Source organism: Pinus tabuliformis, chromosome 8 (genome assembly GCF_031772625.1).
Source record: "Pinus tabuliformis cultivar Carrire ecotype Pingquan chromosome 8, CPIR1, whole genome shotgun sequence".
Classification (NCBI taxonomy): Eukaryota; Viridiplantae; Streptophyta; class Pinopsida; order Pinales; family Pinaceae; genus Pinus; species Pinus tabuliformis.
In genome coordinates, this window is record NC_142294.1 from 1,069,267,458 (window position 1) to 1,069,293,662 (window position 26,205).

The 26,205-nt window shown below is 39.8% G+C and overlaps 1 protein-coding gene across 1 annotated transcript in view; it reads right to left on the minus strand.

The window, feature by feature from the left end:
- The window catches only part of LOC149239026 (transferring glycosyl group transferase), a 107,412-nt gene extending 89,136 nt beyond the window's left edge, over nucleotides 1-18,276 (minus strand). The window contains exon 1 of the mRNA XM_089373293.1: nucleotides 17,198-18,276. Coding sequence (XP_089229419.1) covers nucleotides 17,198-17,873 — 676 coding nt within the window. The 5' untranslated portion in view covers nucleotides 17,874-18,276. The remainder of the gene's footprint in view (nucleotides 1-17,197) is intronic.
- Between the last annotated feature and the right edge of the window lie 7,929 nt (nucleotides 18,277-26,205).

Here is a 26,205-nt window from a genome sequence, read left to right on the forward strand (position 1 = left end):
CCATCCATGCACTGCTCTGCATTGCTCTACTCTGCTCTGCTGAACTATGAAGAAGAAGAAGTGATCGAGAATGTATCATACCATTCTCTACTAACCCAAAGTTAGTCCCAATCAAAAAAGAGTGTCTCATACCACTCTTACTGACCCGAAGTCAGTTCTAATCAAAAGGGAGTGTCTCATACCACTCTTACTAACCCGAAGTCAGTTCCCATTGATCCCATATCAATATCAGACATCTTAGCATAGGGAGTACGGTAGTACATGATGTGTCCATCGGTAGTACTATGGTCCCTATCCTCATTTCCCTACTCATTGGCCAGACGAGAGGTACATCCCATGAGTCCCAAACTGCATGGGTAGGATGTCTCGACAGGAGAAGGATGAATCACTCGTCCTGTACATAGCGAACCACTAGGAAAAGGTTGAACCACTCACCCTATGGTTGCTCACTGCTCCAAGAAGCACCCCAAGCCCCTCGGAGCTCCCAGAGCTCAATGTCCATCTCATACAGGACCCTCATAAGAGGGTCTCTCCACGACTCCAAGTCGTTCTCGGAAGGCCAAGAATTTGACCTTCCCCAGGGGCTTTGTCAAAATATCGACAACCTGCTCATCAGTCCCAATGTGATGGAGCCTTATTGCTCCTCGTTGTACCATATCCCAGATAAAGTGGTACTTGATATCTATATGCTTGGAGCGATCATGAAACATGGGATTCTCTGATAATTGGATCCCACTTTGGTTGTCGCAGAGGATCACGGTGGTATCTAGCACATGTCCAAACAGCTCACTGAAGAGCTTCCTCAACCAAACAGCTTCACAGGAGGCCATACTAGCAGCTATGTATTCAGCCTCAGCGGTGCTCAAGGCAACCGATTTCTGCTTCCTACTCATCTAGGATATCAAAGCAGAACCCAAAGAAAAACAGCATCTAGAAGTACTCTTACGATCCACCACACTGCCAGCCTAATCAGCATCAGAATAACCATGCAGCCTTAGATTTCCGACAGTGTATCTCAATCCATGAGTGTAAAGTTTTGTAGATGTTCTATGCTAAGAGCAATTTCACTTTTCTCACAGCAATCATACAAGTAGTTAAGCAAAATGCAGATAGAACATATAAGCAGATCTTACAGAAGACAAATCAGAAACAAGAAAAATGTGTGTGTTCGTTTCGGCGGTCAACAGGATGCTTCAACCAGCAAAGTCTCCTTTGGTCAGCCAGCCCAGATGTGTCACAAGATCCCTCCAACTAGAAGATGAGTCAACCCAAGTCAATTCTACAAGAAGTCAACGCAGGGGCAGCAAGCTAAAAGTTAACGCAGCAGCAAAACGGTCAACCCTTTGACCTCGATTTTTGTGCCAGATAGTACGACCTTCAAAAATCGAACTTTCCACCAATTTTCAGCTTGATTGGACCAAGCGTTGACCAAAGTCAACGCTGGTCAAACTTTATGCGAAACCCTAGCAGCAAAAAATCCTAGCAGCAGAAAATCCGTACGGTCTGTCCTCTTCGTCCTTCCCACGTGTGGCTGAAATTTGTCCTCCAGGTAGCGTACTCTCTAAGATGAGAGAGGAAGATGTGAGTTGAGTTGTGTTAAAATTCTCTCCAACTTTTCCTGTATATATATCCATCAATGAGGGTGTGTGACACATCTGTTGGGCATGTGAGCCTACATTACAAAACTGGCTGACCTTGCACATATAATTTATTAAGAATAATAAATTCACAATATAAGTTCTGCTCATCGGATTAAGACTATTTTTATATGGATTTTACACCTCTCAGAAAGAGGAATCCAACAAAAATATTAGCCTCTTAATCTGAGCATCAGAACATGGAGTTTGGACCTAGTTGTCCAAATTTAACACTCCCTCTCAACTAGGGAGAACTCCATTTATTAGTGCAATCAACATCGTGAGTCATCCCGCCGAAACTTGCTTTGCTGGCTTCTTTATTTCAGAACAGAAGTGGGTTAGTCACAAAGACATCATTCCCCGACTGACATAATCAGTCCAGAGGTCCCAGACCTCACAAATCTTGATCCCAGATCAAGAGGTTGGACCATGCCATCCTAGATAGAGAGTACGGCAATCTCTGATGCGTCCATCAGTCTTTGCTAATAGTCTCTAGCTTTTCCACACCTCATTGGCCAAATGAGAGGTACTTCCCATGAGCCCTGAACTCAATGGGTAGGATGCATACGGGGCACAGATTAAATGAGTGGCGAACCAGCTCAATAATCACAAGGGTGGGGCAGAAGCATTATGAGTGCTTATAGCTTCGAGAAGCTATCCCCAAAGCCCCCCAGAGCTCCCAGAGCTCATCGTCCAACAGGACCCACATCATAGGGTCTTTCCACGACACCAAGACTCTCACGGAAGGTTAGGAACTTGACCTTCCCCAGGGGCTTAGTGAGAATATCCGCGACCTGCTCATCAGTTCCTATATGATCGAGCCTTACGGCGCCTCGCTGTACCATATCCCGGATAAAGTGGTACCTGATATCAATATGCTTGGATCGGTCGTGGAACACAGGATTCTCAGTCATACGAATCCCACTCTGATTATCACAGAGTATTACAGTGGTATCTAGCACATGTTGGAACAGCTCACTAAAGAGCTTCCTCAACCAAACTGCTTCACAACAGGCCATACTAGCAGCAATGTATTCGGCCTCCGCGGTGCTCAAAGCCACCGACTTTTGCTTCCTGCTCATCCATGAGATCGAAGCAGAACCAAGATTGAAACAGCATCCAGATGTGCTCTTACGATCCACCACACTGCCAGCCCAATCGGCATCAGTATATCCCGGAGTATCACACTCCCGACAGTGTATCTCAGCCCATGGTTTATCGTGCCCTGAAGATATCTCAAAAGATTCTTGGCACCAACCCAGTGAAAATGATGAGGCTCAACCATCTGTTGGCTCAAAGTATTCACTGCAAAACATATGTCCGGACGGGTGTTCACTAGGAACATCAAAGCTCCTATGAGTTGACGATACTCAGTAGGATTGGCCAAGATAGGCCCTGCAGCGCTGCCACTCAACTTCTTAAAGTTGAGTTCCATTGGTGTCGACACGGACTTACAGTCCACCATCCCAAATCTTTCCAGAAGCTTCACAATATACTTTCCTTGAGAAAGGAAAATCTCTCTAGGTCTCTGCCAGACCTCTAGGCCTAGGAAATAGTGCATCAGTCCTAGGTCTTTCATCTCGAACTCAGCAGCAAGCTCCCTCTTACATTGATGAATGAGAGGGTCACCACCTGTCAGGAAGAGGTCGTCCACATACAGCACTAGAATGAGAGGCTTTCCTTCCACAACCTTAAAGTAAAGGTTTGGATCAGCATTGCTTCGAGTGAAGCCCAACTTCATCAAGTAACTATCCATCCTCTCATACCAAGCTCTGGGTGCTTGCTTTAACCCATAGAGGGCTTTCTTCAACCTGCAGACATAAGTGTCTCGATCTTGAACTTCAAATCCCAGAGGTTGTTCTACATACACCTCTTCCTTTATAGCACCATGCAGAAAAGCGGTCTTGACATCCATCTGATGAAGACTCCATCCTTGCGTAACAGCAAGGGTTATGATGGATCGGATGGTGGTGTATCGAGCCACAGGTGCAAATATATCGTCATAGTCAATTCTCAATCATCATGGATCTGCACCTCAATGACTGTAATGTTGCTCTCATTATACAACATCACATTGCTACCCCAAATCAACAAGAATGACAGATCTGGTCTTTTCATTGTAATATACTCCTAGTGGAGATTCATATCTTCTTTGCTGTCTATGCATCATCACGCTGCATGCTACCCATGCTGCCTTTGCATCATCACGTTGCAACACTACAACACAGTCAGATCTGCACTAATTGAGGCTTACGATCACCCAATCAAGCCTCCAAATTTGCTCCCACAGGTTGCCCAACCATCTGATCCAAAACTGATCAAATTCCTTGACCCAACACAAGGCATAAATTGTTGTTCCAATCTGTTTTCGCTGCTGCTCCTAATTGTGACTGGTTAGGGCATCCATATGCTGCAACAGCCCTTAACCAAGTCACCAAACAGTCTTCAAAAACTACGTGCTACCCTTGTATAAGTCCTTTGCATCCACGCTGTTGATTAGGGCTCAATCTAGCCCCAAAACAGTCCCACGCAATGCCTTTTCAGTGGGGTAAAGGCCTGCGGCCTACCACAGGTGGCTTCCTGTACCCACGGCCTGCTGAAACAGAGTTTCCAGCCCGCACATAATATTCAAATCAACCCAGAATTTTGTCTCCTTTATTGAGGCCTTTCTGCTGGTTAATTTTCACTCCAAAACAGTCATAGGAGTGACCTAAACGTCCCCTCTTCCTTCACTGGAAATGCCCTTACCTGCACCCAATAAAACAGAGATTTAGGGCCCAATATACTGCAGATTTAGGGCTCCTATTCTTAGCGTGCAAGGGCCTCTTGGGACAGCGTATGAGGGCTCTTTAGAACTGCGGATTCTCCTCTAGATCTCTCTGTCCACAAAACCCAAACACGTGGAGAGAGTGCAGTGGTAGTCTCCCTCTTAATGCCAGCTTCTCTGCAGAAGTCTTTGAACTCATTTGACTCATATTCAGTGCCATTGTCAGTCCTCAAAATCTTGGTCTTCTTTCCGGTCATATTTTCCACCAAGGCTTTGAAGGTACGGAACCACATGAAAGCCTCATCCTTCTTTTTCAAGAAGTATATCCAGGTTTTGCGAGAGAAGTCATCAGTAAATGTCATATAGTAAGAACATCCCCCCAGGGATGTTACAGGCAACATACCAGAAAGTTTAGAATGGATCAGTTGCAATATCTCAGATGTCTTTGTGACACTTGAGGGGAAAGGTCCCCTTGTATGTTTTCCTTCAGCCCTTACATACACCTTAATGATTATTTCCAAAATCAGGCAGCGCTTCATGTTCATGATCTTATAATGCTGCCTATGCATCATCATCATGCTGTCCTATATATCATTGTCACATCACAGCCATATAAATCACTGTCATACAAGAATCACTTCCATACATCAAGAAACATTGTCCAAATATCACTAAAGTCGCTGCCCAAACATTATTGTCATAGGAACAAATATCTCTTCCATATATCATCTCCATTTGTCAAGAGAACAATATCACTGCTATGCATAACTGTTATAAGAGTAAGTGACACTACAATGAGTGCAGAAGATCACTTTCAAAAACTCTGTCATATTGTCATATTTCACTGTCATACGTACAGAAGATGGGGTCTGATAATAAGCCCACTTGACTACCCTTAAGCTCTTCCATATATCCATTTTTAAGACTCCAAATCATCTACCTTCTAACAACCCTTGTTGTCCTTCTCAAGGGACTATACTTGGAGCTTTACCAAGCATCTTCTTACAGCCCATTATACCAGAATTGCAAACTGTCTAATCTGGACCATAGTATCTGGCAAATTCATCATTATAAAAGACAAGCACATACCTGTGATAGACGTCATATTTCTGTCCACAACTACATTTTGACCAATGCACAGGACCCTGAAATTTCGGCCCTGGTTAGGGCTTTCTGTGGCTTCTACGACAGCCCACTATACAGCCTTCAAACCTCTTTAATTCCTACGTTGATGGTCAAGGGTACTGCGGCCTTCTTCCTGCTCCTTGCTGGGCCTCTCGGCCCTATCAAAACAGACTTTTGTCCCATTGTAAAACTCAAAATCACTCAACGGCCTGTGCATAGAGAATAGCCCTTGCATTTATGCTCATAACTCCTCTTTACAAGCTCAGCTAGCCTCCTTCCTTACTTGGCCAATCAGATCATAAACAAAAGACACAGAAATACTCCTCTTCGCACTTTGGCCAGAGCCTTAAGCCTGCAGATACCTCTTCATCACTACGATTTGACTCTTCATGACTGCAGCCTCATGTCCTTATGACTGCGGCTTCCTTTACTGCTTAAACATATCCTCTACAGTTGCGCTGTATATCTTTCCGTTACAACGTATATCATTGATAGCGTATATAATCCTCTATGTACAGCGACACAAAGGCATCCATTGACTTCGATTAGGGCATGATTATTTCGATGATGATTGCTATAGATAGAGTTTGTCTTCACCTCAGCTCTGATACCATGTAAAGTTTTGTAGATGTTCTATGCTAAGAGCAATTTCACTTTTCTCACAGCAATCATACAAGTAGTTAAGCAAAATGCAGATAGAACATATAAGCAGATCTTACAGAAGACAAATCAGAAACAAGAAAAATGTGTGTGTTCGTTTCGGCGGTCAACAGGATGCTTCAACCAGCAAAGTCTCCTTTGGTCAGCCAGCCCAGATGTGTCACAAGATCCCTCCAACTAGTAGATGAGTCAACCCAAGTCAATTCTACAAAAAGTCAACGCAGGGGCAGCAAGCTAAAAGTCAACGCAGCAGCAAAACGGTCAACCCTTTGACCTCGATTTTTGTGCCAGATAGTACGACCTTCAAAAATCGAACTTTCCACCAATTTTCAGCTTGATTGGACCAAGCGTTGACCAAAGTCAACGCTGGTCAAACTTTATGCGAAACCCTAGCATCAAAAAATCCTAGCAGCAGAAAATCCGTACGGTCTGTCCTCTTCGTCCTTCCCACGTGTGGCTGAAATTTGTCCTCCAGGTAGCGTACTCTCTAAGATGAGAGAGGAAGATGTGAGTTGAGTTGTGTTAAAATTCTCTCCAACTTTTCCTGTATATATATCCATCAATGAGGGTGTGTGACACATCTGTTGGGCATGTGAGCCTACATTACAAAACTGGCTGACCTTGCACATATAATTTATTAAGAATAATAAATTCACAATATAAGTTCTGCTCATCGGATTAAGACTATTTTTATATGGATTTTACACCTCTCAGAAAGAGGAATCCAACAAAAATATTAGCCTCTTAATCTGAGCATCAGAACATGGAGTTTGGACCTAGTTGTCCAAATTTAACAATGAGTGATTGCGCCCCGAAGATATCTCAGAAGATTCTTGGCAACAATCCAATGTATATGATGAGGCTCAACCATGTATTGGCTCAATGTGTTAACTGCAAAACATATGTCCGGACGGGAGTTCACCAAGAACATCAGTGCTCCTATGAGTTGACGATACTCAGAAGCATTTCCCAATTCAGGTCCAGCAGCACTACCACATAACTTCTTAAAGTTAAGTTCCATCGGAGTAGTCACAGGCTTGCAGTCCACCATCCCAAATCTTTCCAATATCTTCACAACATATTTTCCTTGAGAGAGGAAAATTTCACCTGGCTTTTGCCAGACCTCCAACCCTAGGAAATAGTGCATCGGTCCTAGGTCCTTCATCTCAAATTCAGAAGCCAACTCCCTCTTACATTTGTGAATGAGAGGGTCTGCACCTGTTAGAAAGAGGTCGTCCACATAAAGTACCAAAATGAGAGGTTTATCATTTTCAACCTTAAAGTAAAGGTTCGGATCGGCTTCACTTCTAGTGAATCCCAGCTTCATCAGATAGTTATCGATCCTCTCATACCAAGCCCGGGGTGCTTGCTCCAAATCATAGAGAGTTTTCTTCAACCTGCATACATGAGATTCTCGATCATGAACTTCAAACCCCTTGGGTTGTTCCACATAGACTTCCTCCTTGATTGAACCATGCAAGAAGGCAGTCTTGACATCCTTCTAATGTAGGTTCCATCCTTGCAAGGCAGTAAGGGCTATGATCGAGCGGATGGTGGTGTATAGGGCAACAGGTGCAAATATCTCATCATAATCTACACCTTCCTTTTGAGAGAAGCCTCGAGCAATAAAGTGAGCTTTGAACTTTTCTACACTTCCATCAACTCCATGCTTGATTTTGTAGAGCCACTTAGAAGTGACAACCGATTCGTCCTGGGGTCTAGGGACCACACCCCAGACATCCTTCATAATTGACTTGTATTCTTCATTCATAACATCCTTCCATACTTGTTGTTTCACGGCTTCTTCGAGTGATGAAGGCTCATTTTGAATGATAGTGCTCATGGCGGTCAAATATCCTTGGTACCTGTTCGACTTCTTGCTTTCACAGAAAGTCCCCCTTGGTGCAATGTGCCTCTCAGCATCTTCGAGAGTCTCCCTAAGCCATGAGGGTCTCCTCTTGGAGGAGGAAGGCTCATGAGGGAGTGGATCAATAAGATCCATAGGTTCATCAACATCAGGCATCGTTTCGTCCTCTTTTTCACCCTGATTTCCTGTGTCAGCTTCTTTGTCCTTCCTTAGGATAGGAAGGTTGTTGATCTTCCTGAGGGCCATATCTTTATCGAAGGTGACATCATGACTTATCTCAACTTCCTTTTGACCAACCACATAAATTCTATATCCCTTAGAATTTTCACTATAGCCCACAAAGATTCCTTTCTTCCCAGATGCACCCAATTTGCTTCTTTTCTCTTTCGGCACATGAAAATATACGGGACTTCCAAAAATTCTAAAATGAGAGACATCGGGTTTCTTACCAATGAACATTTCTTCGGGGGCATTAGAGTCCAATGCTTAATGAGGGCGTCTGTTTTGAACATACACAACGATATTTGCAGCTTCAGCCCATAGAAACTTCGGAAGGCCTTGATCATGAAGCATGGCACGGATAGCTTCTACAATAGAGTGATTCTTCCTTTCAGCCACACCATTCTACTCGGGAGTGTATGGCGTTGTAGTCTCCCTCTTAATGCCAACTTCTCTGCAATAATCTTGGAATTCATTGGATTCATACTCGGTCCCATTATCAGTCCTCAATATCTTGATTTTCTTCACGAATTGATTTTCAATCAAGGCTTTGAAATGTCGGAACCAAATGAACACTTCATCCTTCTTTAAGAAGTAGATCCCGGTCTTGCGAAAATAATCATCCACAAAGGTGAGATAATATAAGTATCCTCCCAAGGAGTTTACGGGCATCATACCAGATATGTCGAAGTGGATCAATTGCAATATGTTTGTGGTCTTGCTATTACTTGAGGGGAATGGTCCCCTTGTAAGTTTTCCTTCGGCACATCCTGACATAAGCCTTCATGCTCTACTTTGAACTCAAGCATACCTATCACCATTTGTCTCACATCGGGTTGGACCTTAGAAATGAAGATGGGCAAACCTCCGAAGCCATAGTTCAAATTGTAGAGATGTGTCACAAGACATGGCTCCCAATGGACTTCCTCCAACTTGATACAAAGTGTCAACCCTAAACCCAAGAGTAAAAGCATCTTTGAAATTTCTTTTCCAAACACGTACCTTTCCATCGATAAAAGCCACCTTGAATCCTTTATCTTCCATTGTTGAAATGGACACCAGGTTCTTCTTGAGATCAGGTACATATAGTACTTCTTGCAAATGAATAGTGTTACCTTGATTTAATTGAAGGGTAACATTCCCTACTCCCTTCACGGGATAGGTGGCATTGTCTCCAAGGATGATCTCCAAGTTTGTCTCCTTTTCTATCAGATTAGAGAGGGCTTCCTTGTATCTAATGAAGTCCCTTGAGGCACCACTATCAATTAGCCAATTTCCCAAAGTGTCCAAAGGAGAGGCAGTGGAGAGGTGTGATATAAGATAGTACTCTTTTTGCTTATTGATAACAACATTGGATTCATCGTACCTGGAGTTCCTTGATTTCTTGGAGGGTCGACCATTTCCTTGATGTCCCACATTTCTTTTTCCTTTGCCATTGGACATGCCATTCCTTTGATTGTTGTTGTTGAAGTTGCCCCTGGAGTTGTTATGATAGTCATCATCTCGAGGTGTATCCCTTCTATTAGGACACTCCCTTGCATAGTGGCCAAACTTATTGCAAATAAATCATCTTCCCTTCCTTCTATTTTTGAATCTCGATTTTCCTTGACTTTGCTTATTTGAACCTGCATTGTTCTTCCTCTTGGCATGAGCGGAGAATGCAGTGGGGTTGCTTCTATTAGAAGGCATTTCTTGCTCCACCATTCTTGTTTCTTCTTGAATGCATCTCGACATCAATTCTTCAAACCCTGGAATTCAATCATTGTTGAGTATAGTGGTTCTAAATACATACCACTCAAGGGGGAGTCCTCCAAGGGTGGTGAGAGTAAGTAACCTATCAAGAATGACTTCTCCAATCGAGAGTAGATCATTCTTGATCTCAGTAATCCTCAAGAAATAGGATTGAATGTCTCTGTCCTTGCCCTTCTTAATATCCTTCAACTTATTCTTGAGAAAGAGAATTTGATTAGCATTACTAACCTTGTACATGCCGACCAACCTGTCGTATATCTCCTTAGAGGTCTTCCATTCGGAGATATAGGCCACCAGGGGCTTGTCATTGGAATCCCTGATAATCTTCTTCGCTATGACTTCAGCCATATTGTACTTGGTCTTCATAGCAGCCAGTGCATTTGAAGGAGGCTCAGGGATTTTACCCTGCACATAATCCATCACTTCCTTCTCTTCCAAGGTCAAATCAAGAGACATCTTCCATCCATGATAGTTAGATTTATCATGGAGCTTGTCTTCAGCCAGGAAGTAGGATGAGGAACCCATTGAGTTTTTTTGTCCTTGTCCAACTATCTTTGGTGATTACTATTTCACTCTTGCATGGGTTGTCTTCAACTCAGCTCTGAAACCATGTTAATTTTAGGCAACAGTGGTATGTTCTATGCTTTAGAGCAATTTTACTTCAATGTCTTTATGAGTCCAATATTAATTTCAGTTTAGCAATCACATAAACATGTAAGTAAGATGTTGATAGAACATAAACATAAACAGTAGAAGACAAGCCAAGACAAGAGGACACAAGATGTGGCATCAGCCAGAGACAAACCCCAATGTGGGGAAACCCTTGATCAAATCTTCTTTTAGTCTTCAATAGTTCAACAGAGAGAGATAGTACAATTTACAAGTTCTGATAATTTATAGCAGAAGCAAAAGAGCCCTAACCAGAAAAGTCAACGCTGGTCAAAAAGGCAGATTTCTTCCTCAATTCAGCTCGGTCAAACCCAGTGAACTTCGGCCTCCAACAGCAAGTTTAATCAACCCAAAATAGTCCGAAAAAGTCCAATCAAAACTAGTCAACAAAAGTCAACCCTGCAGCCAGCCCTAGTACAGTGAACGCTGGTCAAACAGGAGGTCAGATTACCTCGGTTCTTGTGCCCTGATCTGCGGCCTTCTAGGATAGAATTCGTCCACCCAAAATCGCACTAAAACAGGGCAACGCAAGCCAAAACAGCCTTCTGGAAATTCAGTCAAACCTGGTCAACGCTGAAATAGAAAATGACTATCCTTTCCTTCGTACGTGTGGAGAGAGAAGCTACCCAAAAATTCGTACCCAATCAAATGAGGAGAGAGAGATGTGTGAAGATGAAGTGTGTCCAAATGAGGAGGAGGCATCATGAATATATAAGCAAACGTTGAGGATGAATAGACGTGATTGTTGGGCTTCTGAGCCTAAATGAGTTTGTTGGCCGACCTTGACAATTTGTCCATAATCAAAATAAATTCATAACTTCATTTGTACATGTCAAAATCGGATGATCTTTAGATCAATCCTATACCCCTCGGAGAGAGGAATCCAAGAAAAATATCAGTGGTCATAAAAAAGATGACACATGTGGAGTTTGGCCCTAGTTGCCAATTTTAACACCTAATAAGGTCAACTTCATTCTTGTAGGCCGACTTATCTTCTTGCAAGCCAACTTGGTCTTGGAGGGTAACTTTTGACACATTTGACTCACAATTAATTCTTTTGATTTGATACAAAATGCCCAATAGGGCAATGACTCTTTGACTCTATGACAAATCCTAGATGCACACAATGGGTGCTTGACCTAAAAACAATTTAACCTAGAGCATGAAAATCATGCTATAAAAATAATAGTAATAAATTTCCTCTCTTTTACATCAAATACAAAAATCAAGAGTACATAAGACATTATGAAGACCGAACCTAGTTAAATATTTCAACAAGTGGTCATACCCAACTCAATGAAGAGCCAGTGATAATGGAAGAGAGAGTGGTTTGTGATGATCTAATTCAATCTAAAAGTGGAAGGATTTATAAATACCCATCCTATAGGAGGGAACCTTAATTATACTTGAGTACAAAGGAGGCACTCTCATCTTAGAATCTGAAAAATCTCTGTATTCGTGTTTTCAAGGCTAGGTTCTTTGATTTCCAGAGTATTTCTAAATATCCTAGATTGTAGGCTTGTCTTCTAGAAGAAGTTGTAATTTTGATTATCATAGAGTACTATAATAAAGTAGATACAATGCATACGTAGCACAAGAAAGAGTTTTTGAAACCTTTAGGAGCATATCAATGTATATTTGATCTCTATTTCAGAAATATCTATGTAAGGGTTTTTTTTTTCTTCTTTGGGTGAAAAAATACATTTCCATCATCAAGATATAACTACTAAATTCCTGAAGAAATACCACCACTAATCTACTAATCATCTAGAATATGATCTTGATATGTCCATTTGATAAGGAAATGTTGTAAAGAGTCATTATTATAAAAGGGAGAGCCTATAAAAGTGAGTGGGCATGGCCAACTCAATGGAGAGTCAATTGCCATTGAAGGAAGAGAGAGTGAGTTTGTGATGATCCAACTCAATATAAAAGTGGACAAATTATATGTTGGGAGAATGTTGCCACCAAATTGTTCATCGTCTAGGAGATTATGATACCAAACTACCCATCCAAAAAAGAAGTGTTAAAAGAAACATCTTGTATAGGAATCAACTATGAGTTGCTCACCTTTTTAAGGAAAGTTATCACTGAACTGCTTGTCTACTAAAGGAATGTTGCCACCTAACTATTCGTCTACTAGAAAATTGTAAACTTTGTTACTAACTTGCTCATCTGATGGAGGAGGGCTACAAGAAAAACCCAGCCATACTGCACATCTATTGGAAGAATAGTGCCACTGATTTGTCCATCTAAATAAATGTCAAAAGGAACATCTTGTAAGAGAATAAAGATAAGAGTACAAAACGCTAATAAGATTTGTTGTAGCTAAAAGGAGAATAGGAAGACCCAACACCATACATCTGGAGAAGCTTAAAAACAACTAAGAAACTCAAATGCAAGATGGGTGTAGATGTATGAAATTATGAATAGCCAATACAGATACTCCCGAGAAAGCACAATTGAGAAGGAAGCTAGAAGCCTAGAATACATTATGAGAATGTAAACACGATGGAGAGAACTCAAATACAAGATAGGTGTGCCAGTGTACATACTCAACACAAATGCAACCGAGAGAACACAACTCAAAAGGGAGCCCAAGTACAAGAAGATAGGGGGTTTATCAATACCCAACTACTCATAAAGAGTGGTTGTGGCCAAAATATAGAATATAGGAAATACAAGTGAGAGTTGTTGTGTGGATAATCAATTCGAAAAGATGGTCGACTATAGACAAAACAAAGAAGTGAGAGGGTTAACAAAAATCCATTTCAACATAGGGCTGGCCCTGACCACAACATCCACCCTAAAGATGGACAAGAGGCTAGGGAGAGAAAGCATTAGATAGTACCTTTTCCCATAATGTTGAACATTGACCATCTGAAGATAGAACTTCCCCAAAACATCATAGTACCAATACCAACATGGTTCCACAGCCAAGTAAAGGGGGTTTCTAAATGACCTTTTAAAGACAAAACCACTGAAGTAAGCTGGTTAACTGAAGGAGCACCAAGAACCACAATTTGGTGATGAGACTGACGCTACCATTGAAAGTACAACCAAAAGAATGATCCTGCATATAGCATGTCCAAGAAGGACAAATATAACAGTGAGAAGACAAGGATCCACTAAAAGAAGCTACAATAGAGTCATCAATAAAATAAGTGAGAAAGATCTTGTGGACTTGAGAGTGGAAACCACATCAAAGGAGCTGTAAGGGGTCCTTTGCAAACAAACACCCACAGCTTTGTAAGAGGCACTGTAAGTCTATAACTCACCTCCATAAGCTAAGGAGCAAGCTCGCATGACCAACAACTACATCCAATAGAAAGGTACCAACCCCTGAAATATAATGGATATCTTCAAATAAAGCTGAATCGATACCAGGAACATCCTCTTATAAAACTAGTACAATCCAATCTGCAAAGTAAACCACCATATGCATGTCGAAAAAACAGTCCATCCAGTTCAGCAAAGGGATGTCTCCATGAGGACTTCAAGAGAACCTACTATAGGGGCCAAAAAAAAGTTTGCCACGCTACAATAAAGATGAGCCAGAAACCCTTTTTCCGCATCCCTTAGGGAAAATGTCACTAATCAATAGTTTCTCAAATCCATACTATAACCGAGAAAATTCAGCTACCAAGCAATCCTCCAGATCAAACATGAGAAGAGATCCCCCCTAGAGGCCCTAGAGAAGAAAATTTGAACTTCTGGGTCTGCAATGATAATGTCACTAGCAAAGGTATTCGAAAAAAACGCTAAAAGTAGGAGAAAACCACATAATACCAGCATTGTTCCAAAATAAGGCAGTAAGTTTTGGCTGAAATAGGGAGAAAAATAGGGTGTACTACCCTAGAAGAAAATCATTCTGCAAAAAGAAACCTATAAATTTGCTGGAAAACCCAAAAAGATCACCAAAAGAGGAGGGCACTGGAGGTGAAGATAGTTTAAAATAACCTGAAAACTGTTGTTGTCCCAAAACAAAACTGAAAAGTCCCTAGTTTCAGACATGCACCACCCTGAAAATGCATAACTTGGTCTGAAAAGGGAGGAAAAGAGGAGAGCGGCCCTAGAAAGGGTATCTGAAAAGAATCCCCTTAAGTCCACTGAAAAGACCAAAAACTACCAGAGGGATTTGTTGAAAAAAGCCCTAGAAATTTGTTGTTCTCCCAAAACAGTGCTCACTGCTGTAAACCCTCATTTCAAACCAGAAACAGCCCTGTAAACAGCGTTGGATAGGGAAGGAAGAGTCACAATGGTCTGATACTATGTTGAGTTCATAGATCTATAGTGACAATTTCAGCAAACCTTAATTCAACCAAGTAACACTTCAAATTTATAACAGCACTAATCAAGAGTAGACCACACCAAAAGGAGATCTCAAGAGAGAGTGAATTCATGAACAAGAAAGATATGGTACCTGTAGGCTTAAGAATCATCTCTGTAGGCTAAAGAACCAATCACAAGATGAATCAATATGATGTTACAAATGAGGCATGGATTGTGTATTTATACACAACTCATGAGGTGGGGCATCTTCCCACGTGAGGGGGTTATGGGTCCACATAAATTCTTAGGCCAACCTTGGTCACCTAAAATAATGTTGACTTGGTCACCTCTTAAGCCATAACCTAGTGATACAATTATTGAGGGTGCTTAGCATAAATGACCACAATTAATGATGGAACTTGTCTATTTCCAAAGAGGAAGAAGTTATCTCGGTTGAAGAAGCAATTCCAAAGAAAAATCAGATTCCAAAAAAGGGTGAAGAAGAAGCAGCAATTTCTAATGAAGACAAGGTAGTCTCAACCACAGCAATTATAAATGAAGCAACGTCAGTGGAAACCAAGGTAGAGAACACAGACAAGGTAAGTTGAAAACCACTGGATCAAGCACATTGATGGTTCCAATTTCCAACTATTGAATAAAACTAAAAAATGTAGCCAAGAGGCTACCCAACATTCAGGATTGGAAAATGTTGGGTATAAATGAACCTTAGAAGAGTTATTAGAATCCTTAAAAACTTATTAAATTAATAAAGCGGATCAAAATTGACTAAATCAACAAACCTGTCATCCTAATTCAAAGTTCACTCTGTCAACTCTTCATTTTTCACATAAAGGATGAAGGATTAGATCGAGGGGTAATGTATGTTATAGTAAGAAGTATTCCTTTGTTATTGTAAGAATAATACTCATTGTAAATAAGACCCTAGTACAGCTCGTGCAATTTGATGATTGGATCATAAGGAAGGGATGGGGAATAAATTGATTGTGATGTAATATGCTAAGTACAAGACCTTTTCACCGTGGGTTTTCCTTCCATCATGCAGGTTGTTTCCCATATAATATTTCTGTATTGTGATGTGATTGAAGAATGGTTGCTTAACTGTATACATGTTTAAATTTGCTCCAGTACTTCCACTATATCTCGATAAAAGATTTTGTAAATTATGTTGATCTTCTTATGATTTGACAAGCATACAATTAAGTTCAGGTTGAACCAGTTTTTGAATTGACGACTATAAATACTAGCCATCAGCTAAAGGAAATTAAGCAGGGGGCAACATAAAGTACATTATTTGAAGAGTGTATGAATGCAAAAACCTAAATTAAGCACATGGAATAATATTTTGCATTATGCGAGAATATATGGGCATAATGCATGGCTCCTCCATTTCTTTGGCTTCTAAGAAGTGATTTTTCACTAAATCACCCTGGCTAAGTTGGATTCACAAAACAGACCATTGTCAACTACCGAATATTGCAATTCCAATTTGTGGCTTCTATAGAGGGTCCTTAAAAAAATATGCTATAGCAAAAATGCCACATTATTAGAAATTGCGATAGTTTCGTGTCAATGAGTTGATGCCCATATGGGTAGAGCCTCCCCTATCTTCAGGGCATACATATATGGAATAATGGGCCTTTGCCACCGCCCCAAACTTATTTCAAGTCACTTTGCTGGATCCTTTTGGAGAATGTGATTTGGAAAGTGCCACGTGTCATCAAAACCACTATGAACAAAATCATATGTGAATAGACTGTGATAATTGAAAATTCACAAGCGGCCGGGTGCAGACCTGGCACGCGGTAAGAACATGGGTGCCTAATAAGTGAACATGGGTGCCTAATAAGTATGGAGTTATGTTTGTCCATCTCAAAATCAAAATCGAATTCTTCATAGTCTCCATTATTAAAATATTTCCACGTTCTTATAGAACATAAATTGCTGCTTACATTGTCCAACCCCTTGATTCCAACCATCAAACTGTCATTTCAGCTTTTAGAATTAGTTGCTAATTTTGTTTGTATTAATAATTTAATACTTCATTCATGATCATTCATGTTCACAAAATACAAAGCAGAGACATGTATACATCATACAATCATGCATTACTTAAACGAAACAGAGACATGTATACGTCATACAATCACACATTACATAGACTTTCAGACACATACGAATTTCCTCTTCCAGTGATCTAAGAAGACTCACCACCAACAAATCGCGGGCGCTGAAGAGAGACCCCATAGATGGAAGGGTTGGAATTCGCTGGATTATAATAGTAATTTGCTATCAGAGCCCTCAAATACCTGTAAAACAATGGAGACAACACCATATCATCCTCTACAATGAAGGCAAACTCATCCTCTGAAGATGGCCACCAAGCCTCCAGCCACTGAGCCTGCAACCCAGCATTTTGGGTTCTATAATGGATTACCTTTTCGCCGTGTTTCCAATCAAATTTATCAACATACTCTAAAATCTGGTGGGCATTATTCAACTTGCTGTCAATATCTACAGTACCAGCACTACTCCCCTGTTCTTCAATTTGAAAATGATCAATAAAAACATGAAGTTTCACTCTGTCCTTGACATAATCAGCCCTGGCCAGTGACTCTAGGCATCTGGACACAGACTCTAACCTATCATAAGCAAGAACTTTAATAACAAAACTGAATTTTTCACTCAACCCGTCTGTTCTAGATTGGGGTCTCCTTTTCACTAGAGTTCTTTGGGATCCATTTGGGTTCTCATCTACCGGCAAGAATAGGTGTAATTCCGATTGATAGTAGAAATAAATCAAGGTTGCAGCCATCACCAGGAACCCAACAGAAGCAAACAGCTTTTGGGCAGCCACTGATCTGGTCTTTAACCTCTGCGGTACCATGGTCGGTTATCTTCTGCTTACTACACCCTGGGCAGCAATTGGGATCGGCTATTCAACTACGTTCTACATTGGTTCAATGAGATTTCTGCGAATCCGACCTCCCCGTTGTTCTGAAAACTACTCAAATGTTCAGAGATTGTAATAAAATCAGATCAAGTTCCAAAAAGCCTTTCACATGTTCAAAACGATTACTCTGAAGTTTGAACTAGAACTAGAACCCATTAACGCGAGTAGCCGCAGCTTTTGCTATGAAACTCTCTAGTATACAAAACAAGGATCCAATAAACACATCTGACACCCTATTTCGACTCAGGGGAATCATGTTCGGCTCATTTTATATGATCTCCAGATTTAGGGCGAGGCCACCTCTAACTATAACTTTGTTTTCCCTTAATTTTCAATAACGCGAAACCTATCTAATTTATTGGTTTTCGTTAATAATGACTTGTTGTGTGGCGGCTCGAGAGCAGATTCCCCGCTTTAGGAACACGAAAGTCTTGTTTTGCTAAAATCATAGGATCTTAGTATATCGACTTGCAAGTAGTTGGATGTATTTTTGGTGTTATAGTGGCAGCTACTAGGATTAATTTTGGGTCTCCCATAAATTAGGACTTGCAGGTAGTTGGATGTACTCTTGGTGTTATAGTGGCAGCTACTAGGATTAATTTTGGTTCTCCCATAAATTACGACTAACAGTCACCAGTCAGCGATTCACCAGGGGATCACTCACTTTACTATTATCTATTAAAGGAGATTATTGCTTTATATATATATATATAATAAGTCACCGATTCACCAGGGGTTAAAAAAATGATCACTCACTTTATTATTATCTATTAAGGGAGATTATTATTATCTATTAAGGGAGATTATTGCTTCATATATATATATAATAAGCTACCAGTGATTCATGACAAGGCAAACTTTCATTCTTAATTATGTTTTTATAAAATGATTTATGTGTATGAGAAAGTAAAAAAATTAGATCAGTTTTTACATGTGGGATATGTTTTAATTTATTAACGTAAATTTATTTTAATTTTGAATTTAAATAATATTAAATTTATTAAAATATAATATTTAAAGTTTTATAAATTTAGAGTTAAGATAAATTTATGAAACTAATTTTGTTTTTAATTTTTTAAAGATTGTGATAATATGGTGTTTTTTTTTTTTCAAAAAGTTCTTGGCACATAAATGGCACCTGGAGTATTCTCAGTTAGAGGACCAAATGCCCATGGCTTGATAATATATATAGTTACACACATATATGACATTTTTTATATATTTTATAATTTTTTTAATTTAAATTTTTTATGTGAGAGATTAACATATATATACAAAACTTAGAAAAAGTCTATTACAAGTATTAAGTCTTTTATGCATATTAATCAAATTTAAATATGAAATTTTGGTCAAAGGATCTTAGCTCGAGTGGTTTGGTGAACAATTTGTTTCCCTAGTGGGTTCAACTCCTTTGAGACATGTTATAACTAACCATTTGGCATTTATTCTCTATAAATTCTCTTTCCAGTAGAAAAAAAATGAATTATGTGTAGAAATTAATGTGTAGATTTCAAACTGCCCATGAAATTTACTAAATCACAATATTCGAAGCTATTCTGATGATCTACGGAAGTTAATTGAATCTATGTTAGGTCTCTACACTACTAATGTAGCCCCTTATTGTTATTAGTGTAACCCCCTTATTGTATTATTGTTCCCATGTAGTCTCCATGTTGTTATTATTGTGCCCCATAGAAGCCCACTATTGTTATTGTTGTGCCCCTACAATATTATTGTTATGTAGGCTCTGATTATATTGGGAACACTTAGGCTCTTATATATAGAAAGCAGGTAATGTCATTTGTATCATCCAAGAAATGTTCATTTGTGTAATGTAAAGGAGGTTGCCCCCTCGAAGAGGTTGATTTTGAAGTCCTTGATCAATCTTTTCTTCTATTTTGTGAGCTGGTTGCATAACATTTGGTATCAGAGGTTTGGATTCTAGGGTTTCACTGCTTGAAACGGATCATCGTGGAATTTTCGCTATAACTTTTTTTCTACGACGTTTGAGAAGTTGAAATTAAAACCGATTTGAGCCAAAACCTTGATGAACCTCGGGTAATAATTTCAAATCTTGTCTCGCTATATTTTCGGAGATATGATCCAAGGAAGATAGGGTTTTTGCAAGCTCCCAAATTATATCTCAAACAGGTGACCTGGGGAAAATCATCTTAACTTTCTCTCTGAGCATCAGATTGAAATTTCATAAAAAGGTACAGAACGAAGACGGACTGTAGTTTTTCGTGTATCGTTTCTATGTCCGAAGGTCGAAACAGTGACACGTGGAACTTTGTACAAGTTCGCTCTACTGAATCGGTCTATAATCAGGTCATCGTGTGAGATTTCGAATAACACTTTCTTGGAGAATCCAATCTTAATCAGACTTGCGGGGCTTGAAAGAGGACTCAGACGGCTACCTCGGAACGAAATTTCAAACCTTGGAGATCTGAAATTACAGAGATACAACAGATTAAATATCGAGCTCCTACGAGGCGAAAAAAGGTGTGAAGTCTTTTTAAAATTTTGCATAAGTTTTCTTTGAAAAAATGTTTAAAGGGATTCAAAGGGCATAGTGAAGCATAATTATCATTAATTGATGCCCCGAAGAAAGAAAATGGAAACACCTAGTAAGCAACCTAAAAGCTCTAGCATGACTCATGAAGAAGAGGAAGAAATGCAATATGATATATCAAAATTACGAGACCAAGTGCAACAAATTTCACTCTCACAAAAAGTAATAGAAGTTAAGATGGATGATTTAAAGAAAGGCGTGGAAGCTAAGATGAATGGCGTGGAAGCTAATATGGATGGTTTAGAAGTAAACATTGAAGATTTGAAGAAAGACATGGAAGGTTTGAAAGGAGGTTTGGCAAAGTTGCTACAATAAATGCTTCCTAATGGTGAAAAGGTAGTAGAGGAAACTTATAATGAGAACAAAAGCAATGTTAGTCATGATTTCATATACTCTAACTTTGGATTGAAGACCCACCATGTTCCAAAGATAGATATGAGGAAGTTTGATGGCAAGGATCACGTAACACGGATACTACAGATGGAGCAATATTTCGATCTCAATAATGTGCAAAACACACAAAAGGTACGCATTGCGACTTTATATTTGGAACCCAATCAATTTGTATGGTATCGATGGCTTTGCTCTCGTAAACAAATTGACACTTGGGTAATTTTTATGGAAGAAATGATAGCACATTATGAGGATACAAAAAGCAACACCTTTTTTAGCCAATTGATAAATCTCAAACAAAAGGGTTCAATGGTGGAGCACATTGAGGACTTCCAAAAATTGAATATAAGGGTAAAAGGTATTCCAGAGGACCATATGATTGATTTGTTCATAGGGACTTTAAAGGATAGCATCCGACATGAAGTTCGCCTTTGGGAAACTGATTCATTGGAGAAGGCATTCAGGTTGGAAAGAAAAATTTAAAGCAAAATTATGGCAACAAGGAAGCCTACCACTCATAACTATAAACTTGGAAGTGTTGTTGCTCATAGCCTTTCACCGCCTACAAGGTTGACACCACAACAATTGGAAGAAAAAAGAGCAAAAGAGCTTTGTTACAATTGTGATAGAAAATACACTAAAGAGCATAAGTGTGCTGAGAAGAAATTAATTTACATATATGGTGGGGAAAAGGAGCAAGAAAAGAAACAAGAAACGTTAAAAGAAGAGGATATATACTAGGAACAAATCCCAAAGAAAGAAGAAATGAATCTGACCATATCTTGTAATGCATCGACAAGAATTACCACTCCTCAAACTCTCAAGATAGAAGGGCATATCAAGAAGAAAAAGGTGATAGTGTTGATTGATTTGGGTAGTACCCATATTTTTATTCATTGTAAGATAGCCAAGGAATTGAATTGCTTCCTATATCCAGCACTAAAGTGTCAAGTAATGGTTGCAAATGGAGGAACCATAAATTGATCTAGAAAGTGTCATAATATCAAGCTATCCATGGGAGAATATGTCTTGAATAGTCCAATGTTTGTCATTCCAATGGGTGGTGTTGATGTTGTACTAGGAGTCCAATGGTTACAGCGTTTGGGGATGATAACTTTCAATTTTCAAGGATTTTTTCTTGAATTTTTTTTGGGAAGGAAATGAAGTTGAATTAAGGGGTATCGCAGCGAAACCAAGAAAGATAATCATATCCAATGGCATGAAAAAGATTCTAAATACATAACAACGGGGCGTAATTGCGCAATTATGTTCACTAGAGGTTCAAAAAGTGAAATCATCTATTTCTCTTAATCTCCAAAAAATATTGGACAATCATTCTAAGGTTCAAGCAGTGGAAGATCACATCGAGCATCAACCATAAGTTCTCCAACTCTTAAAGGATAACATTACTTTGGCGCATAATCAAATGAAACAACAGGCAAAACAACATAGCAGCGAAAGAAGCTTTGATGTAGGCGACTGGGTATTTTTATGATTGCAACCATATAAACAAATGTCCCTTAAGCAACCTAAGAAGGATAATAAATTATCACCAAAGTACTATGGTCGTTACAAGGTGTTGCAAAAGATTGGTACTATGGCATATATATTGGAGCTTCCTGCATCTTCCCGAGTACCCCCAGTTCTCCATGTTTCATGCTTAAAGAAGGTTATAGGTGACAAGCTCCCAGTTCAAACAATATTGTCGGAACTTAACGAGGAAGGAAAAATCATATTGGAACCCGAAGTAGTCACGGAAACCAGAACCCGACAGCTACGAAATTGATCAATTTCAGAGTATCTCATCAAGTGGAAGAACTTACCCACTGAAGATTCCACATGGGACGACAAGAATTTTATACAAAAGCATCCAAAACTACTCAAGCATTGAGGACAACACTTTTTGAAGGAGAGGGGCATGTTAGGTCCCTATACTACTAGTGTATCTCCTTATTGTTATTAGTGTATCCCCCTTATTGTATTGTTGTGCCCGTGTAGTCCCCATGTTGTTATTATTGTGCCCCATAGAAGCCCACTATTGTTATTGTTGTGCCCCTAAAATATTATTGTTATGTAGGCTTTGATTATATTGGGACCACTTAGACTCCTGTATATAGAAAGGAGGTATTGTCATTTGTATCATCTAAGAATTGTTCATTTGTGTAACTTAAAAGAGGTTGCCCCCTCAAAGAGGCTGATTTTGAAGTCGTTGATCTATCTTTTCTTCTATTTTGTGAGCTGGTTGCATAACAATCTAGAACACAAATCATAAAAATGCAAAAGGAAACATCACACATGCATAGAGGTTTATCTAGGGGAAAGCAGTTGCTCAAAACCCCTTTATATCCGTATTGCATTACTTAGATAATAGAGATGAATACATATGCTTTCTCAAGCCTGAGCACAACCTGCAAGTGTATAGTCTATCCCTCTGCCTGATTGACTAACTCTGGCCAACACTTAGCCAATTTTCAAGCCCTCTAAGCTCATGTTTCCTTGTGTTGTTCCTTGAGGAAATTAGCCCCCGTTATTTAGGAAACTCCCTCGATTATATTACATAATTCCTCTAGGTCCTTCCTCTAACTGCATGCACCACCTGTACACATGGGAATAGTCTACAACTGATAGTACACTGCCTTGGAATCTCCATCTCAACTAGGTAACTCGAATTCTCTACATGCAACAATTATTTTGGGTTGATTGATCAGTTAACTAGTTGATCACTTAGTGTGGTTGAAGTTCCACTTCCACAACTTGACCTCCACTAGTTCTTCTGACAGTTAAAACTAGCTTAACTGACAATAACTCAATTTAACTGAAATAGATTGCTACAAATTAGCAATCAATCATGCTAAACTGAACTCAAGATTCCCCAACTTGAATTAACTGAGTTAACTAAATGAAAAGTGCCATGTCATCTCAGTTAACTGCCTCCATGATTTTTGTTGAAATAAAAATTCGAATTTTCTCTAGTTTGACCAAGGCAAAGTCAAACTGAGATTTTCTTCCTACATTTTCAACACTCCCTCTCAGGAAGAAAGGGATTATCAACCACCCTTATCCAGCACCTGTGGAACTTGAACTTCCCTCTTGACAAGGCCTTTGTCAAAATATCAACATCTTGTTCCTTTGTCGGAATGTATTGCAACAACATTCCCTGCCTCTACACACAATCCCGTAAATGGTGATACCAGATATCTATATGCTTGGATTGATCATGAAAAACAATATTTTTAGAGAGTTTGATGCAACTTTGATTATCATTGTAAATCACAGTTGGATCCATCATCTGAGCAAACAATCCAACATGTATCTTTCTCATATAGATTGCCTCACATGTTGCTTGATCAGTCATGTATTATACTTTTGTCGAGCTGAGTTTCACATAACTTTGTGATCTGAACTTAAACAGGAACACAACAAATTACATATATACCATAAATACAGAGATGCAGTAGAAATAACATTTCATTTCATTAATATCAAATACTTAAATATGCTTATAAACAGAATGGAAATAAGATTAGCTCGGGCAATGGCAGCTTATCTCTAAGAAGAGATGTGGCGCTTACATGCCTCTGAATTGTGTTACAATGAGGCTCTAAGGCCTATTTATTACTAAGAAACAATGGAAAACCCTAAACATCCAAAAACCAAACCCTAAGAGATGAAGCGCCAAAACTATGGCCCTATTTGGGTAAATTGGTACATCAGTTTCCCAGGATCGTAACTTTGGCATATGATCTTTGTTTGACGCACACAACACCTCATTAGAAGGATATATACGAGGAATACAACTTTTGAGTGGCCAACATCAATTTATAGTTAATGTTGGCCCTGGTTTTCCCAAAAAAATGTTGTTTACGACCTCAAAATGGCTCCGAAAGTTTAGGACCCAAAAAACTGCAAAAAATAGTCAATTGTGCTACAATTAAGGAAACTGAAAAACTGAAAGAGACAGTGGTGGGGGTCCAAGTGGAATAGGCGGGTGACCACCAACATCCACTTGGATTAGTCCTCCCCGCTTAGGAATCAATGTTACCCATTGCGTTGAGTGACCCCATGAGATGGGTAAACTTTTGTTGAACTTGGTCCTTGTGAGCCAGTTGCCTTGGTGCAGGAGTTGGCCAGCTTTGACAACCCGATATAGTTGGATATTATCCTAGAAAGTGTTCTTGACCTGTGCGTCCATAATTCGATCAATTGTGGCATGTTCCATGCAGTATGGGTTTAACTTTGTTGGTGTGAGTTGTTATGCAATGTTTGATGTGTACAGTAATGGTGGGAAGTATGGTCGAAGGTGGTCCACATTGAACATTAGGTGCAGACGAAGGAATGGGGGAATGTTGAGTTCAAAATAATTGTCTCCCACAGCCTTGGTAATGGTGTAAGGACTATATCAGAGTGGTCTAAGCTTCCGATGGGCTCCAGTAAGGCATTATTTCTGTAGATGTAACCAAACTTTGTCGCCCACCTGAAACTTGTGTGGCACCCGATGTTGATCATGTCAGTTCTTGTACTTGGCATTCGACTTCTCCAAGATGTCGTGAACCTGCAGGTGGATGTGTTGGATGCATTCAATAAATATGGTTTCTTTATCAACCTCAGACAATACATATGTGGATTTTGTCTATGTAGTCGCATGAGGCATGGCAACATCAATTAGACACAATGGTTGAAATCCTAGACCCACTTGAAAGGGATTGCGACCAGTCGAGTTATGGAGAGCTCTATTATAACTGTGTTTCACATAGGGAAGACTCACATTCTAGCTTCGTGGATGCTTGGATTTACACATGCAGAGTATGTACATTATCATCCTATTGACAACCTCTGCCTGGCCATTAGTCCAGGGATGTAAGGTAGTCGACTTGGTGAGCTTGGTATCCAATAGTGTCTAGAGGCTTGACCAGAATGTGCTCAGGAACCTGCTATCCCGATCTAATATAATGGTTTGCGGGATCCCAAAATGTACCCATACTTGTTCAAAGAAGAGTTTGGAAGTTTCCTCTGTTGTGATACTCTTCTTGCAGGCCGTCAATACAACCATCTTAGAAAACATGTCCACAACCACAAATACACAGTCATTACCATGCTTGGTTGAAGGGAGGTCAAACATATAGTCCATGGAGATGGATTCCCATGGTTGGCTGGGAGTAGGCATAGGAGTGTACAAGCCTTGCTTCTTGATGGTTGGCTTGGCGATGGCGCAGGTAGTGCAGGATCTAATATATTTCCCAACATCTAGTCGAAGTTTGGGCCAATAAAACTACTTTTGTAGTACAGCCACAATTTTCTCCA